Here is a 15582-nt window from a genome sequence, read left to right on the forward strand (position 1 = left end):
GATAAAATGCAAATAAGACCATATGCAGCGGTCTCTTGCCAAATCTCTAACAAACCGACTCAAACATCCTAATTAATATATACAATTGTCTTATTCGAACTCTATCTCTAATTGGCAATGACGGTTATCTCAATTTAGGCCCATGCCGAGCCCAAGTTATATTGTATCATTCCATCAACTTTGATCAACTCATACCTTATTTCCAACCGATACAGTGTCCAGCCGATGCGCAGTCCGACTCCAAATTCAACTCGATTCCACATCAAATCTGTTTCGATCTTCTTCCTTCTTCTCCGAATCTGATGCGAAATTCCGTTGTTAACACAGGCTGACAGAGATAGCTTAATCAGTGATTTCTCCCACCCAGACAACTTTTATCCCATGGAGGTTTATCCTAGAAGGATGTTTGATCCTGCATGAGGTGTTACATTAGCTAAGAGTTGGAGATCACAAAGGAGTGATAATGAAAATAGACTTTGAGAAAGCCTATGATAGAGTGAGTTGGAATTTCTTAATTGAGGTCCTGGAAAGGAAAGGTTTTCCTAGTAAGTGGATAGGTTGGATCAAATCCTGTGTGATAGGAGGCAAAGTATGTGTCAATATAAATGGTGAGAGGAGTGAGTTCTTTAGGACTTATAGAGGTTTTAGCCAAGGGGATCCTCTGTTCCCTCTGCTTTTTAATTTGGTAAGTGATGTCCTAGCTGCTATTTTTGATAATGCCAAGAAAGCATGTATTCTAACTGGTCTGGTGCTAGATATCTTCCCTGAGGGGATCACTCACCTTCAATATACAGATGATACCATGATTTTTATACCTTTTGATGACAAATAGGTGGTTATTACCAATTTTTTGCTATACTGCTTTGAAGAGATGGCAGGGATGAAAATTAACTACCACAAGAGTGAGGTTTTTGCAGTGGGCTTAGAGTTGGAAGAAACAGAAAAGGTGGCACAAATTTTGAATTGCCCAATTGGGAGATTTCCTATGAAATATTTAGGTTTGCCCATTGGTCCCGAGAAGATTTTGAATCATGATATGTCCTTCCTTTCTCTGAAAATGGAAAAGAGACTTAGTAACTGTAATGGCTATGGCGTGCCTGTCTTCAATCCCTTTTAATGCAATGGGCTTTTACCAACTCCCTGAGGGGATACACCAGAGGTTTGATACTATTAGAGGGAGATATTACTAGGAAGGGAACAAAGAAGGTAGGAAATACCAAATGGTGAAATGGGTTGATATGGTATTCCCAAAATATTTTGGAGGTATTGGTCTGACAGAAACCAGGGTGCTAAATACTGCTCTGTTTGCTATGTGGCTGATGAAAATTGAATCACCTGAAAGGAGTCTTTGTGTTGTGTTCCAATATGACTCTGAAATAGGTTCTGAGTTCTGGAAGGGCATTCTGAATGTCAAAACAAAATGGCTCAAGCTGGGATCAGAATGGCTCCTAGGGAAGGGGAATCATATCTGGTTTTGACATGATGTGTGGTGTGGATGTTGTCCCCTGAAAATCACATACTCAAGTCATGTAAAAAAAAAAAGCATACTCAAGGATATTTGAGATATGTAACCAACAAAACATTTTAGTTTCAGAGTTGGAAATGGGAGGTATTCATAATCTAACTTTTAGAAGATCTTTTGGTGAGGTTGAATTGGAGGAATGGTACTCAATAAGAGATTTAGTTGAGGGTTTGGTAGTAAGCACTACACCAGATGTTCTAAAGTGGGGTCTCACAGCTAACAAATCATTCACTACACGATCACTTTAAAGAGCTATCCTGTTTAGGGGGATAAGTGAGGTAAAAATGCAGGAGATTTGGAAATGCCCCCGCCCAATGAAAATAAACATTTTGTTTGGTTGGCAATGAGAGATAGAATCCAATCTATTGAACAGTTAAAGAAGAAAGGCTGGAGGGATAGAAATTTGCCTCCTTTGTGGAGAGGTTGAATCAACCAACCAAATACTCTTTCAATGTCCTATGGCCTCCCTAATTTTGTGCATTTGCAGAGATGCTTTCTGCTGGAATATAGACCCAAGAGATTTTGGCGATTTTTTTTTGATAATTAGTTCTCATAAACATGCTGATTGTAGAGTTTTTGCTGCTCTTTTAGCTGCTATCTGTTGGATGTTATGGACTACGAGAAACAATATGATCTTTAGATCAAAGTTGGTTTACTCTCTACTCATCCTTCCTTTTCAAATTATCTCTCACTTGCAGATGTGGAAGGTCCTGAGCACCAAGGATACTGATAACATTGATAAGATGACTGAAGAAAACGCCAAGGCGACATCAACGTTGGGTACTCAGAGAGCTGTGATTGGATGAGATAGATGGATGAGATGAATTTGAATTGCTACTGGGTTTTTTTTTGTGGTAGTTTGTTAGTGTTTGAGTTTCTTAGTTCTTTATGTGAAGAGTTGTCCTAGAAACTCCTAAAACTGGCGGTATTTTGGTGCTCTTCTGTGTCCGGATTTTTGTAAAATGGGCATTCCCATACTATCATGCCATGTTTGCTTTTCAAAGCTGGCCCTGGTCCGTTTATCTAAAATAAAAAGAAAATTACTCGCTCGTAAAGCTGACCATTTGGAACTATATCGACAAAAAAAATTAAATGTAAATATAGTACAATTATAATTAATGTAATTACATTATATTGCATGTAACTAAAATACAAGTCATATGTAACTCTTAAAGATCCCGCAATAACATACTATTTCTGCGAGGCGGAGGTCACGGCACCGAGTCCACTCACCTGTGTGCACAAATCTAGAAGCAAAACTAGGGAATTTAACTATTTGCCACTACTGAATTTTGGCAATTATCCAAATACCGCTACTACAGAAATTGACTTTGTTGCCGGTTGCGAATTGTCTTTAGGTGCCGGATTCGCAACCAGCACCCATCAAACAGCATTGATGAGGGGTCTCATGAGGAGTAATACGATTTGTAGAAAAGCCAGCAGGCTTGGCTCAATTTAAGCCAATGCTTCAAAACCACCAAAAATAGATTAAAAAATATCCTAGAATCAAACATTCATACTCCACATCTCAAAATCAAGGCACAATCAACATCCTAGAACTAAGGCACAAGATTCAAGAACAAGAAACATAGAATCTTGCGTCGTTGTTGATCGCCGAGGAGAGAGCCCGTTGACACCTGATCCACCCATGTGAGAGACCTCGTCGTCGCAGGATCCGCACCGCGCAAACCACCGTCGCCACCAGATCCGCCACACTGCTCATGGGCAGTAGAGAGAGGAGGCGACAACTCATAGGCTGTGGAGAGAGGAGGCGGCAGTTCTGCTCGCATTGCGGAGAGAGGAGGAGGCGGCCGTGCCGGCCACGCCACTCGTTGGCTAGGGAAGAGAGGCATTGAGGAGAGAGGAAGTGGAGGAGAAGAAGAATGGGATAAGGCTAGGAGGAGATTGGGAGGCAGAGGACGAGATTGCTAAGGGGCGATCGATCGCCCCTAGCGATCAGGTCCCCCCTCCCTCTACGTGGTTTCCTTTTTTGGCACCTCATTACTTTCCTATTTTAGTAAACTTATGCATATAAAGTTTGTACATCTCAAGTTTACATATCTAAAGTTTAGAGACCCAAAGTTTATAAGTCAAAAGTTTATATATCCGATTCAAATTTGAATTTGAATTGAAATATTTTTTATATATAGTATTTCTATACATCTAAAGTTTATACACCTAAAAGTTTATAGACCCAAAGTTTATAAGTCAAAAGTTTACATACCCGTTTTAAATTTGAATTTGAATTTAAATATTAGTTTATAGACCTAAAGTTTATAAGTCAAAAGTTTTACATACCCGTTTCAAATTTGAATTTGAATTCAAATATTAGTTTATAGACTCAAAATTTATAAGTCAAAAGTTTATGTACCCGTTCAAATTTGAATTTGAATTCAAATATTAGTTTATAGACCCAAAGTTTATAAGTCAAAAGTTTACATACCCGTTCAAATTTGAATTTGAATTTAAATATTAGTTTATAGACAGAAAGTTTATAAGTCAAAAGTTTATGTACCCGTTCAAATTTGAATTTGAATTCAAATATTAGTTTATAGACCCAAAGTTTATAAGTCAAAAGTTTACATACCCGTTTCAAATTTGAATTTGAATTCAAATATTCTTTATATATAGTATTTCTATACATAAATTTTTCCAACTTTGTTTTTTATTTTTTTAAATTTTATGGTGTACTGTAGTAGAAAGAGAAGAAGAGGAGGAAGGGGAAGAGAACGTATAGGCGGAGGGGCCCATTAGCCACACTCGGCAGAGGAGGCTAGGAAAGAGCGATGGGGGAGATAAGATCGAGACTTCAAGAGAACTTCGAGTAGATAAGCTCGGCTTGGTTTGTTCAGGTCGGCTTCAAATGTCCCTTCTTTTTTTAAAAAAAAAGGGTGGGACTTAACCAGCACCTATAGTCCCTCGTAAGTGCCGATTTATTAAAAAAATCAGCATAATTATTACCGGTTTGTTTAATAAATCAACACTTACGAGAGATTATAAGTGCTGGTTTTTAATATTTGATTCTCATCTAGGTCTGTGAGGGCGAAAAATACCTCATGTATGGCAGTTTTTGCTGACGGCACATATGAAAGCATCTACTATTAGGAATTTTATAGTAGAGTGCCCCTCTTACTTTTTGTGTTTACAAATTTGCCCTCTTAGGCCATTCACAGTCCTCCTAGCTGGCGTTCGGCCTCCACACCAAAAGTGAAATATTTGCTGCCATGTCATCTTTCCGCACGGTCTCCCGAGGTATGCGGAGCAAACTTTGGCCACAGGTTCCTCGGGCGTCACAGGTGGGACCCACGCTCGTGCTCCACGTTGAAGGAAGAGAGAGGGAGGAGAGAGACCAGGGCATCCCAAGCTCCACACTGCCGAGCTAGTCGGCCAGGGGGAGGAGGGCCGCCCGGCGTCATCGTCGCCAATCGGGCCACCCGACGCCGCTCGCGCGGCCTGCCGCTCTCGATCTACCGCCGGCGCCATCGTCGCTAGGGCTGCCCATCATCGGCATCGCTGCTCGGGCCGTCCGGCGCCGCTCGCGCCGTGTTCCGCCCTCGATCTGCCATCGCCGCTGGCGCCTCGTGCCGCCCGCCGGCTCTGTCGCCTGGCAGCCTTGGTTCCTCCGGTGGGGGAAGAAAATGGAGGAGAGAGAGGAGGCTTTCCTCCGGTGGGAATAAAAAAAGAGAGGAGAGAGGGAGAGTTGAAAAGTAGTAAAAAAGATGGTACCGGTGGTTCCTGGTCTACTTAGCACACGAGAAACGGCAAATACAAATGACGCGCTGCTAGTGCCTGCCCTTAAGTGGCACGTTCTTTACTATTTGCCACTTTACCAATGTGGCGTGCCAGCGTAGAGAAAAACAACGTGAGATCCATGATGAGTCAGGCCTCTCCCCTTCTCTTCATCTCCACTGCGGTGCATGCCGGTGATGCCGCACGCACGGGCACGCTCTGGACCGGCTCCTCCCGAAAGACAAAAGGCCTCGCCTATCAACACGTACTATCACAACCAATTAAATAAATAGAAATGTCGGGCAGGCGACTGAACGACGGCCAGATTTTATTAGCACTACCGTCACCGCTTTACTAGACACAGAAAGTTCTTTTTTTGGGACGTGGCTGATAGAGCCATGAGAAAAATCATGGTGTTACCCTTAAGTATATACTCTCTCCGTTTTTAAATATTTGACACCGTTAACTTTTTAGCACATGTTTGACTGTTCGTCTTATTCAAAAACTTTTATGAAATATAAAAAATATATGTATACATATAAGTATATTTAACAATGAATCAAATGATAGGAAAAGAATTAATAGTTAAATTTTTTTAATAAGACGAACGGTCAAACATATTTAAAAAAGTTAATGGCGTCAAATATTTAGAAATGGAGGGAGTACTATATAAAACCCCATCATTGTTACAGGAGTTCTATATGATAATAGTATAAATAATATGTAAGATAGTTAAAAGACATAACTTTATATAGTTTGTATTTTTTTTCTTTGATCGACCATGGAAAAAAGCAATAAAAAATTAAGATAATGTGGTTTAGAACAATTTAATCATACATAGATTGGTCATTGAAAATAAAAATAAGGCGGTGTTCCTCAATGACCAAAGGAAAAGAAGGAAGATAATATAGATTAGTTATCCAAAATAAAGTTAAGGTGATATGACTTCATAGGAGAATAAAATGAAGGAGATAATTTGAACCATAGATCAATCATCTAAGTGCTAAAAACAATTAAGGTGATGTGGCTTAATAAGAGAATACAGAAATAGCATTAACTGTAATAGTGGGGATGAACTAGAATTCAACCTATCTTTTACATACTCGTGAGTTTTATCTTATTTTGATTCAAATGTACAAGTGAAATGCAATATATGGAAGCTTAATATTATCTACAAAAGTTTACCTATCATGTTGATTAATTTTACTCAATATTTGTGTTGATTGAACTGTAACTAGCAGAATTTCTGATCCTCCCAATTTTGTGTGGAGCTTTACTTTATCCTTTTATCCTATTAATATAGTATTTTCTAGGTTCTTGGAATGTGTTGTTTCTTTTCATTCTTTCTTAATAAAATAGATTTTTTGCAGCACATGGAACTTGGACATAGAAGGCACCTCTTATTTATTTGAATACAATACATATATATAGTCCTCAATAAAATATCAATATCAAATATGTAACATTTTAATTTATATCCTTTAGGCCTTCCAAATTATCTGGACCAGATTATCAGCACACATTCAATATCATCAGTAAACACATTTAGTTAATACAGCCATTCAAGTCATCTTCCGTATGTGAGAAAGCAGCTGAACATTGAGAGTTTCTTCTTTCTGCATCAAGGATATTAATTAATTTCATAGCTGAAGTGTGCTCGATGTAGCTCTGGCAGCTTCACATTGCCATCGAGGTATTGCAGAACTTGCCGCATGTTTGGCCTTGCATTTGGAAATGGGTGTGAGCATAATAATCCTAGTTTTAGTACAATGCATGCCTCATCAATATTGTAGTTACCTTGGAGCCTTGTATCCATCGTATCAAGAAATGATCCCTTATGCCAATTCTCAACCACCCAATCGGCCAAGACGAGATGACTACCCTCTGAGTTTATCTTGATGGGCTTTTGCCCACAAGCAACCTCAAGAAGGAAGATGCCAAAACCAAAGACATCGCTAAGTGTAGTTGCTTTGCCTGTGTGAATTAGCTCTGGAGCTAAGTATCCTATTGTGCCAACAACATTTGTAGTATGTAGGTTACTGCCATGGTCACATAGTCGTGAGAGACCAAAATCTCCTAGTCTTGCATTCATCTCCTTATCAATAAGCACATTGCTTGCTTTGACGTCTCGATGGATTACAACTTTATCCCAGTCCTCATGTAGGTAGAGCAAGCCCGAGGCAATGTCTTTGATAATTTTAAACCTTTGTGCCCAATCCAGAGTTGGTTGGCCCTCAAAATTGTACAAGTGCTTATCAAGACTTCCATTTTCCATATAGTCATACACCAAAAGGAGTTCACCCTTGCATCGGCAATATCCAAATAACTGTACAATATTGCGGTGTTGGAGGTTCCCTATACTGACTACTTCAGCTATAAATTCTTTAATGCCCTGCTTTGAGTCATATGATACCCTCTTAACAGCAACTTGTAACTTCGATATTGGAAGAACCCCTTTGTACACCTTTCCAAACCCACCTATTCCTACCAAGTTCTTGTTCTTAAATCCTCTGGTTGCACGATATAGATCTTGGTAAGCAAACCGCCGTGGACCATACTCAACCTCCCAATCTTCACGTACCTCCTTGCACCTGAGATGTCTCCTTGCAAGTAGAACAACTACCATGACAGCAATTGATACTAATAGAATTGATCCTATTGGTGGAAGGATTAAGAGAATGGATCGAGTTCTTGGACCACTGTCTAGTGGTCCGGGTAGCTTGGGTAGCTTGGTAGAGTCAATGAATGGAGCGGGACTGTTCATGCCAAAGCTCCAACCAAGAATATAATGATGTGATGTGGTAGCTCCTGTTGCAGATGAGAAGCCGAGATATGATTGGTTTGTAAACACTGTAGAAAGGTCATGGGTTACTGAGACTAGTGACCTCATAGGTTTAGCTATACCAAGAGGAGCTATTGTCACATTAGTTTGTGTGGTGTTTCTATCGTACTCTACCCAAACTTGAATTGGCCCACCATTGGTGAGGCTCAAGTTTGTGAATGTTCCACTCTTGTCATCGTAGAATCCAGCATAATAGGATTGCTCAGAGTTGAGACTATTTATGTCAATGCCAACATGGTTGTCGTTGATGTCACTCAACTCTAAATTTCGGACGGTATCGAATTCGATGGCAAAGAGATGATTGCTCAAATTTCCATTGTTTGCGATATTTAGAAGGCCCATGTACTGGCTTGCCAAGGCAGGGGAGAAATTTTTGGTCAGAGCAATGAAGAAAGCGAAGCCATGGCTACTCCTACTACCAGAAGATCTAGAGAGAATACCAAACACAAATGAAACGGAGAAGGATCTCACCGTTCCATTGGACTGGGAGATGCGGATTGGATCCGGGTGAATCGCGTGGCTCTTCGTTTGGTAGATGTCTTTCGTCAGTGCGAGGAGGCCGGTTGGTATGATTTTTGCTGAGCCGTCCATGGTGAGATTGGCACCAGTGAAGCCGGCGTACATGAATCTTTCATGGTCGCCACCGGTGCTGGAAGCTGAAAGATTAAGGGTTATTAGGAACAGAAGTAGGAAGAACAAGATGAGCTTTGTGCTAGTCATCGCTTGGTTGGCTTGTATTTTGTGGATCTATAGTACAGTCGTTGTGCAGGTGCACTATCAATAAGGTAATTAAGCAGCAGGCAAGGTGATTTTATAGCTTGTAAGCTGGACCGCCGTACCCTTCACGATTGGAAAGAAACACGACCAGAGTTATTTGACCTGGAAAATATTCGTATTACCTCTGTATATTTGGAGACGCCTTCAGCTCAGGCGCCTGATTAGAAGAAGATTAAAATCGGGCGCTGACGTCAGCATGATGTTAGCGCCCGATTTACGTGCAAAACTATTTTAAACTGATTTTTCTGTTAAATTACTTATCTAAATCATGTTCCGATTGCACCATTAAATTCGTTGCAATTAAATCTTCAAAAAGACCACACATGAATATATTTCAACGAAAAAAAATTAGCTTATTATTGAATTATTTTTAAATGTTGCACGATGTTCCACCAGATATATCGGAATTGTTTCACTAAGTAGATCGAAAATGTTTCACTTGTTTAAATCAGGTGTTGTTTCACCTTATATAAAAATAATGTTTCAGCAAATAGCGAAAGAATGTTTCAGTTCACTACAACATTAGATCTATAAATAGTGAAACATTGTGAGTACACTAGGTGAAACATTGTTCGGTGGAACAAAAAATAAACCAAATTGTCTTAATAGGGGTTTCCAAAATATGTGGGTTTTTTGTTGCAATAGAGTATTTCAGTTCACTGCAACATTAGATCTATACATAGTGAAACATTGTGAGTACACTAGTGAAACATTTTTGGTGGAACAAAAAATAAACCAAATTCCCTTAATAGAGGGTTTCCAAAATATGTGGGTTTTTTTTTTGTAAAAGAGTATTTTAATTCGCTGCAATATTAGATTTATAAATAGTGAAACATTGTAAATACACTAGGTGAAACATCTTTTATTAAAAAAGGGGGAGAGAAGTGGATGGGTCCACGTGGAGGGAGGGCGTGGGGGGGGGGGAGCGCCCGATCCGGCTCCCCCCGCGCCGGGCGACCGAGGCTAAGTATTTTCGGATATATTTCCACATATTTACCTGCAGAGTACCTTTTCATATCTGAAACACTGGCCACTAATTGTCTTTTTATACTGAAAGAGCTGTCAAATTATCAAAGTATGTTGCATACTAAACATAATTAAACATTCTATCGGTATGTCAAATTATATATGTGATGTTTATCGTCCTTTGAAAATTTACCATCAAAGTTTGTCAAATTAACCTTTGAAACTGCTCTCTTCTAGTCATAAATATGTGATGTTTAATACTCCCTTCAAATTAATAATACTTCTCATTTTATAAATCTGTCGTTAAACTTTAAAAAATTTAATTATATATAACATCTAAAATATTTATCTTAAAAATATGGTGACCATATGTATAGATTGGTGTTTAAAAGTGTTTCAATAAAATTATATATTTATTGATATTTCTATATGTATCATATAAAAAATAACGATCAAAGTTTTTTTATTGTTTTGAAAACTGTATATTTTTTCCAAAATGATAGGTACTACAAGTCCGAAAAGAGTAAGATCGATTTGGGCTGGGTTTAAGGCCCTCTTTGTTTAGTTTTAGGCTTATTGGCTTAGACTTTTAAGTCAGCTTATTGGCTTATATAATTTATAAGCCAGTAAATTTAATGTCCTAAATTTAGTGGTGGAGTCATACATCTATCTCATATAAGCCAAAAAAGTTTCTCCAACCTAGTTTTTGGCTTAATAGTGTAAGAGTAGCTTATGGCTTCAAAAAAGTCAAACGGAAAAGCTGATTGTTTGTTTAGGCTTAGACTTTTTGGCTTATAAGTTGGCTTATAAGCCTAAACAAAGAGGGCTAAGTCCATTAATTGACACCTATCGGTGATGGTGATGTTGATTGCTCACCCACACACAATCATTCAGATGTGCCACAATACAACCAAAACAAGAACAAACTCTGCAAAAAAAAAAGAAGAAAAAAAAAGGATAAACAAGCACCGAACAAGGTGAGCAGACTACACTACCCTTCCATGCTGCCGGCCGCCGGCCGGCGTGCTCGACCTCAGCCATGGCGCCCTCCGCCGCTCCCGAGATCCAGGAGCTCATCCACCACCCCTACGACGGCCGCGTCACCTCCTTCGTCGTCCTCTCCTGCGTCACCGCCTGCCTCGGCGGCATCATCTTCGGCTACGACATCGGCGTCTCCGGTAAGACCACCCACCCTTCTCCCTCCCTCCCACTCATCATCGACGAGCTCGCCATGAACGACGCGCTACAATTGGTGGTGCAGGCGGCGTCACGTCCATGGACGCCTTCTTGGAGCGCTTCTTCCCGGAGGTGTACCGCCGGATGCACGGCGGCGGCGAGCGCGTCAGCAACTACTGCCGCTTCGACAGCCAGCTGCTCACCGCCTTCACGTCGTCGCTCTACGTCGCCGGCCTCGCCACCACGTTCCTCGCCTCGCACGTCACCGCCAGGCGCGGGCGGCGCGCGTCCATGCTCGTGGCGGGGGCGGCCATCGCCGCCGGCGCCACGGTGGGCGCCTCCGCGGCGGGCCTCGCCACGGTGATCCTCGGGCGCGTCCTGCTCGGCGTCGGCGTCGGGTTCGGCAACCAGGCCGTGCCGCTCTACCTGTCGGAGATGGCGCCGCCGTCGCGGCGCGGCGCGTTCAGCAACGGGTTCCAGCTCTGCGTCAGCGTCGGGGCGTTCGTGGCGCAGCTGATCAACTTCGGCGCGGAGAAGATCGCCGGCGGGTGGGGGTGGCGGGTGTCGCTCGCCGTCGCCGCCGTCCCGGCCACGTTCCTCGCCGTCGGCGCGGTCTTCCTCCCCGAGACGCCCAACAGCCTCGTCCAGCAAGGTGAGGAACATGGCAAGGTGAGAGCTCTCCTGAGCAAGATACGAGGCAGCGACGGCGCCGGAGTCGACGACGAGCTTGACGACATCGTCGCCGCCGACAGGTGCAAGGTGACGGCGAGGCGCGGGCTGACGCTGTTGCTCACCCAGCGCCGCTACCGGCCGCAGCTGGTCATGGCGGTGATGATCCCCTTCTTCCAGCAGATGACCGGGATCAACGCCATCGCGTTCTACGCGCCGGTGCTCCTCCGCACCGTCGGGATGGGCGAGAGCGCGGCGCTGCTGGCGGTGGTCATCAAGCAGGTGGTCGGCGTCGGCGCCACGCTGGCATCCATGCTCGCCGTCGACCGGTTCGGCCGCCGCACGCTGTTCCTCGCCGGCGGCGCCCAGATGGTGGTCTCCCAGCTACTCATCGGCGCCATCATGGCGGCGCAGCTCGGCGACGACGGCGAGCTGAGCCAGGCGAGCGCGCTGCTGCTGATCACCCTCGTCGCCGTCTACGTCGCCGGCTTCGCGTGGTCGTGGGGGCCACTGGGATGGCTGGTGCCGAGCGAGATCTTCCCGCTGGAGGTGAGGTCGGCGGGGCAGAGCATCGCCGTGGCGGTGAACTTCCTGCTGACGACGGCGGTGGCGCAGTCGTTCTTGGCCATGCTTTGCCACATGAAGGCCGGCATCTTCTTCTTCTTCGCGGCGTGGCTGGTCGCCATGACCGCCTTCGTCTACCTCCTCTTGCCGGAGACCAAGGGGTTGCCCATCGAGCAGGTCGGGAAGCTGTGGGCGCGCCACTGGTTCTGGAGGAGGTTCGTCGTCCCCGACTCCGGAGACGGCGAGGAGGAAGGCGGAGCCATTGACGCCGACAAGCTCTGAACAATTAATCAGCTGTGCAGATCACTGACTGACTATCTGATTGTCTGACTGATCCGGCCACGGTTGTTTCAAAACAGAACTGACTATACCCAGCAACATGTACAGACTAGCAACACATTTTTTAGCTGGATTTAAGTATGTAACAGTACATATTGGATTACACATACCAAGGCTTAAATAAGCATTTAGTAGTAACATTTTTTTATTTTACAGCCCTGACAAGCATACTAGATTATACATGTATAACATTTTACTAGGAGGAAATATGCCTCAAAATTAAAGAAATTGAAACTTAAGTATACATATATGGCAGTAGGTGGATGCTACCTCCCTTCGGAGAGGCCAGAGATGGTGCCATCGCTCACCACTGATTGGCAATATGCAACGGGTGAGTCCACCTGACGGTTCTGCACCATGTCCATTGGCGCCAACTCGGGAAATGGCAAGTCATGGTTAAGATACTGCATGACATGCCACATGCTTGGCCTTGCAGCAGGTGATTGGTGTGAGCAAAGCAATCCTAGTTTCAAAGCTAGGCATGCTTCATCAGCATCATACTCATTTTGGAGCTTTGGATCCATTGCCTCAAGAAGTGATCTCTCGTTCCAACAATCAATCACCCAGTCTACTAATTTGAGCTGATCACTATTCATCTTGTGTTCAATGGGTCGTCGTCCACAAGTAACCTCAAGAACAAATATGCCAAAGGCGAACACGTCAGTTAGGGGTGAAGCCTTACCTTTTTGTAACAACTCAGGGGCAAGATATCCTATAGTTCCAACCAGGCGTGTTGTTTGCATGTCAGTGCCATGGTCATATAATCTTGCAAGGCCAAAATCACCTAAGCGTGCATTTATCTCTTCATCAAGAAGCACATTACTGGCTTTGATGTCTCTGTGGATGACAACTTGCTCCCACTCTCCATGAAGGTACCATAAACCAGATGCAACACCCTTGATTATTCGAAACCGTTGAATCCAGTCTAGAATAGAACGGTTACTATGACCATACAAATAATTATCAAGGCTACCATTTGGCATATAGTCGTAAACCAAAAGAAGTTCACCTTTACGCCGGCAATAGCCAAGTAGCTGCACAATATTCCGGTGTCGAAGGCGGCCGATGCTAACAACCTCAGCAACAAATTCCCTTATGCCTTGTCTCGACTCATGGGACACCCTCTTCACTGCAATTTGTAACTTAGACTTGGAAAGAAGACCCTTGTACACCCTTCCAAATCCTCCAGTGCCTAAGAGATGACTATTTTTAAACCCTTCAGTGGCTAAATATAGGTCCTTAAATGAGAACCTATGTGGTCCAAACTCAATTTCCCAATCTTCTCGCAACTCAGCATACCTCAGCCTTCTTCGCACAAAGAAGAAGATGGCCAAGATCACCAAAAAGACAAATGTGGGAGTTGCTAGAGGAAAAATTAGTGGCAGCAAGATGAGCTGAGTAGCTTTTCTATCTACACGAGCTTTAGGTAGATTTGGTAGATGAGCTGTGAAGAAAGGCGGGGCTGGTCCATTCATACTAAAGCTCCAGCCTAGGATATAGTGCCTCGATTCTATTTGACCTGTTGCAGCTGATAAACCAACGTATGCAACGTCTGTGAGCACGGCTGAGAGGTTATAGGACATTGACAGGAGTGTCTTGGTGGGTCTGGCCATTTTGAATGGAGCTAAAGCCACATCAATCCATGTTGCCTCTCCATCGTAGTTGATCCAAATTTGCATGGCCTCGCCACTAATCAGACTCAAGTTTCGGAAGGAACCAGTGATGTCATCGTAGTAGCCTGCAGAAGAAGATGTTGCCGAGTGAAGATCGCAGATGTCGATGCCGACATGGTTGCCATCTATGTCCATAAACTCGTTGTTTTGTGCAGTGTCGATCTCAACAGCAAAAACATGGTTGCTCAAATTGCCGTTGTTACTGTAATTGAACAGTCCTAGGTACTGTGCCGGTAACGCATCAGAAAAATTAGAGCTTGGGGCAAGAAAGAAGGCCATGCCCTCTGTGCTGGCATGCAACAAGGGAGAGACGATGCCAAACACCAAGGAGGCGGAGAAGGACTGCACCGCGGAGTTGGGCGACTTATGGAGCCGGAAAGGAGTCGGGTGGAAGGCATGGCCTTTCTGATTGACCGTACCATTGGTCAGCTCGAGCAAGCCCTCTGGTAACACCGTGGCAGCTCCATCGACGATGAGATTACTGTTAGCGAAGCCGCAGTACACAAATTGGCCGTCTCCTAGGGTTGTAGCTAAGGATGGCAGAATGATAACTAGCAGTATGGAGATGAAAAGGAGTATTGGAAGGAAGCACCAGCGATTCACGACAGGCATGGCTCTAACGAAAGCCTGGGGGAGAGAGAGAGAGCAGGGAAATGTTAAACAATAGGCAGGAAGCTGCACTATTGCAGATTTGCAGTGTGCTGCTAATGTGCTTGCTATTTCTCTCTTCAGTCCTTATAAGCTTCATGTCGATCTAGTCCAAAATTGTCATGCCATTCAGTCAATTGTCGACGGGATAAGTTTTGGTGTGCAGATTTTCCACATTGTACCTTTCAGTAAATTTCTAGCGGAAATGAGATCCATTCGTCTGGTCCTGTGGCTGTCAATTAATTGATCATGCAAAATCGACTGGCCAGGGTTTATACAAAATCGAAGCCACCGGGGGTGCCGGGGTGGGCCTGGCACCCCCCCCCCCCCCCCCCCAATCCCCATGCGGCCAGTGCATGCAAACCCCTGGGTGATTAATCTATACAATTAGCTCATTAATTAGTTGCAAGTTGAGCCTATATCTAGCTGTGTCCAATACGTTTTAGCTTTACGTGATTACCTGAGTTAATTAGCGTAACTAAGCGGTCTGGTTGCAAGTCTCCAAAACTAGGAAGGATGAATAGAAATAATGTCGTGTCATTCAAGTATTGACTAAAGTTGGTGCTATTTAGTGATATAGTTTAAAAATGGTTCTTCTCATACTATATTAAAGCACATCCGGACTCGGACATACACCCTCCATCCTAAATAAGTTCAATTTTATATATGAATATAGA

At 43.4% G+C, this 15582-nt stretch overlaps 3 protein-coding genes across 4 annotated transcripts; 1 reads left to right on the top strand and 2 right to left on the bottom strand.

Annotated features, from left to right (window-relative positions):
• Positions 1-6650: 6650 nt before the first annotated feature.
• On the bottom strand, positions 6651-8855 carry LOC127780383 (L-type lectin-domain containing receptor kinase SIT2-like). Of its 2 annotated transcripts, none has more exons than XM_052307286.1 (2): positions 8565-8855; positions 6651-8438 (listed from the first exon to the last, which is right to left on the bottom strand). In XM_052307286.1, exons 1-2 carry the CDS (start codon positions 8811-8813, stop codon positions 6882-6884), a joined length of 1806 nt encoding a protein of 601 aa, XP_052163246.1. In that variant the 5' UTR covers positions 8814-8855; the 3' UTR covers positions 6651-6881. The 2 variants fall into 2 exon arrangements, with proteins under 2 accessions (XP_052163246.1, XP_052163245.1); XM_052307285.1 differs by having other exon boundaries at positions 6651-6972; positions 7049-8855.
• Positions 8856-10772: 1917 nt separating this feature from the next.
• LOC127780384 (hexose carrier protein HEX6-like) lies at positions 10773-12828 on the top strand. The gene is made up of 2 exons (XM_052307287.1): positions 10773-11014; positions 11098-12828. Exons 1-2 carry the CDS (start codon positions 10876-10878, stop codon positions 12525-12527), a joined length of 1569 nt encoding a protein of 522 aa, XP_052163247.1. The 5' UTR covers positions 10773-10875; the 3' UTR covers positions 12528-12828.
• LOC127780382 (L-type lectin-domain containing receptor kinase SIT2-like) lies at positions 12818-14947 on the bottom strand. Its single transcript, XM_052307284.1, has 2 exons — positions 13594-14947; positions 12818-13509 (listed from the first exon to the last, which is right to left on the bottom strand). Exons 1-2 carry the CDS (start codon positions 14867-14869, stop codon positions 12851-12853), a joined length of 1935 nt encoding a protein of 644 aa, XP_052163244.1. The 5' UTR covers positions 14870-14947; the 3' UTR covers positions 12818-12850.
• Between the last annotated feature and the right edge of the window lie 635 nt (positions 14948-15582).

The sequence above is a fragment of the Oryza glaberrima genome, chromosome 7, assembly GCF_000147395.1.
Source record: "Oryza glaberrima chromosome 7, OglaRS2, whole genome shotgun sequence".
NCBI classification, from domain to species: domain Eukaryota; kingdom Viridiplantae; phylum Streptophyta; class Magnoliopsida; order Poales; family Poaceae; genus Oryza; species Oryza glaberrima.

Excerpts from the sequence above, each read along its gene's own strand:
- LOC127780384 (XM_052307287.1), top strand. The coding sequence starts at position 10,876 with ATGGCGCCCTCCGCCGCTCCCGAGATCCAGGAGCTCATCCACCACCCC. Across the intron at positions 11,015-11,097 it reads CTACGACATCGGCGTCTCCG|GCGGCGTCACGTCCATGGAC; the intron begins GTAAGACCACCC and ends TTGGTGGTGCAG.
- LOC127780383 (XM_052307285.1), bottom strand. The coding sequence starts at position 8,813 with ATGACTAGCACAAAGCTCATCTTGTTCTTCCTACTTCTGTTCCTAATA. Across the intron at positions 6,973-7,048 it reads GATGGATACAAGGCTCCAAG|GCCAAACATGCGGCAAGTTC; the intron begins GTAACTACAATA and ends TCCAAATGCAAG.
- LOC127780382 (XM_052307284.1), bottom strand. The coding sequence starts at position 14,869 with ATGCCTGTCGTGAATCGCTGGTGCTTCCTTCCAATACTCCTTTTCATC. Across the intron at positions 13,510-13,593 it reads TGGCTATTGCCGGCGTAAAG|ACTGGATTCAACGGTTTCGA; the intron begins GTGAACTTCTTT and ends GTTCTATTCTAG.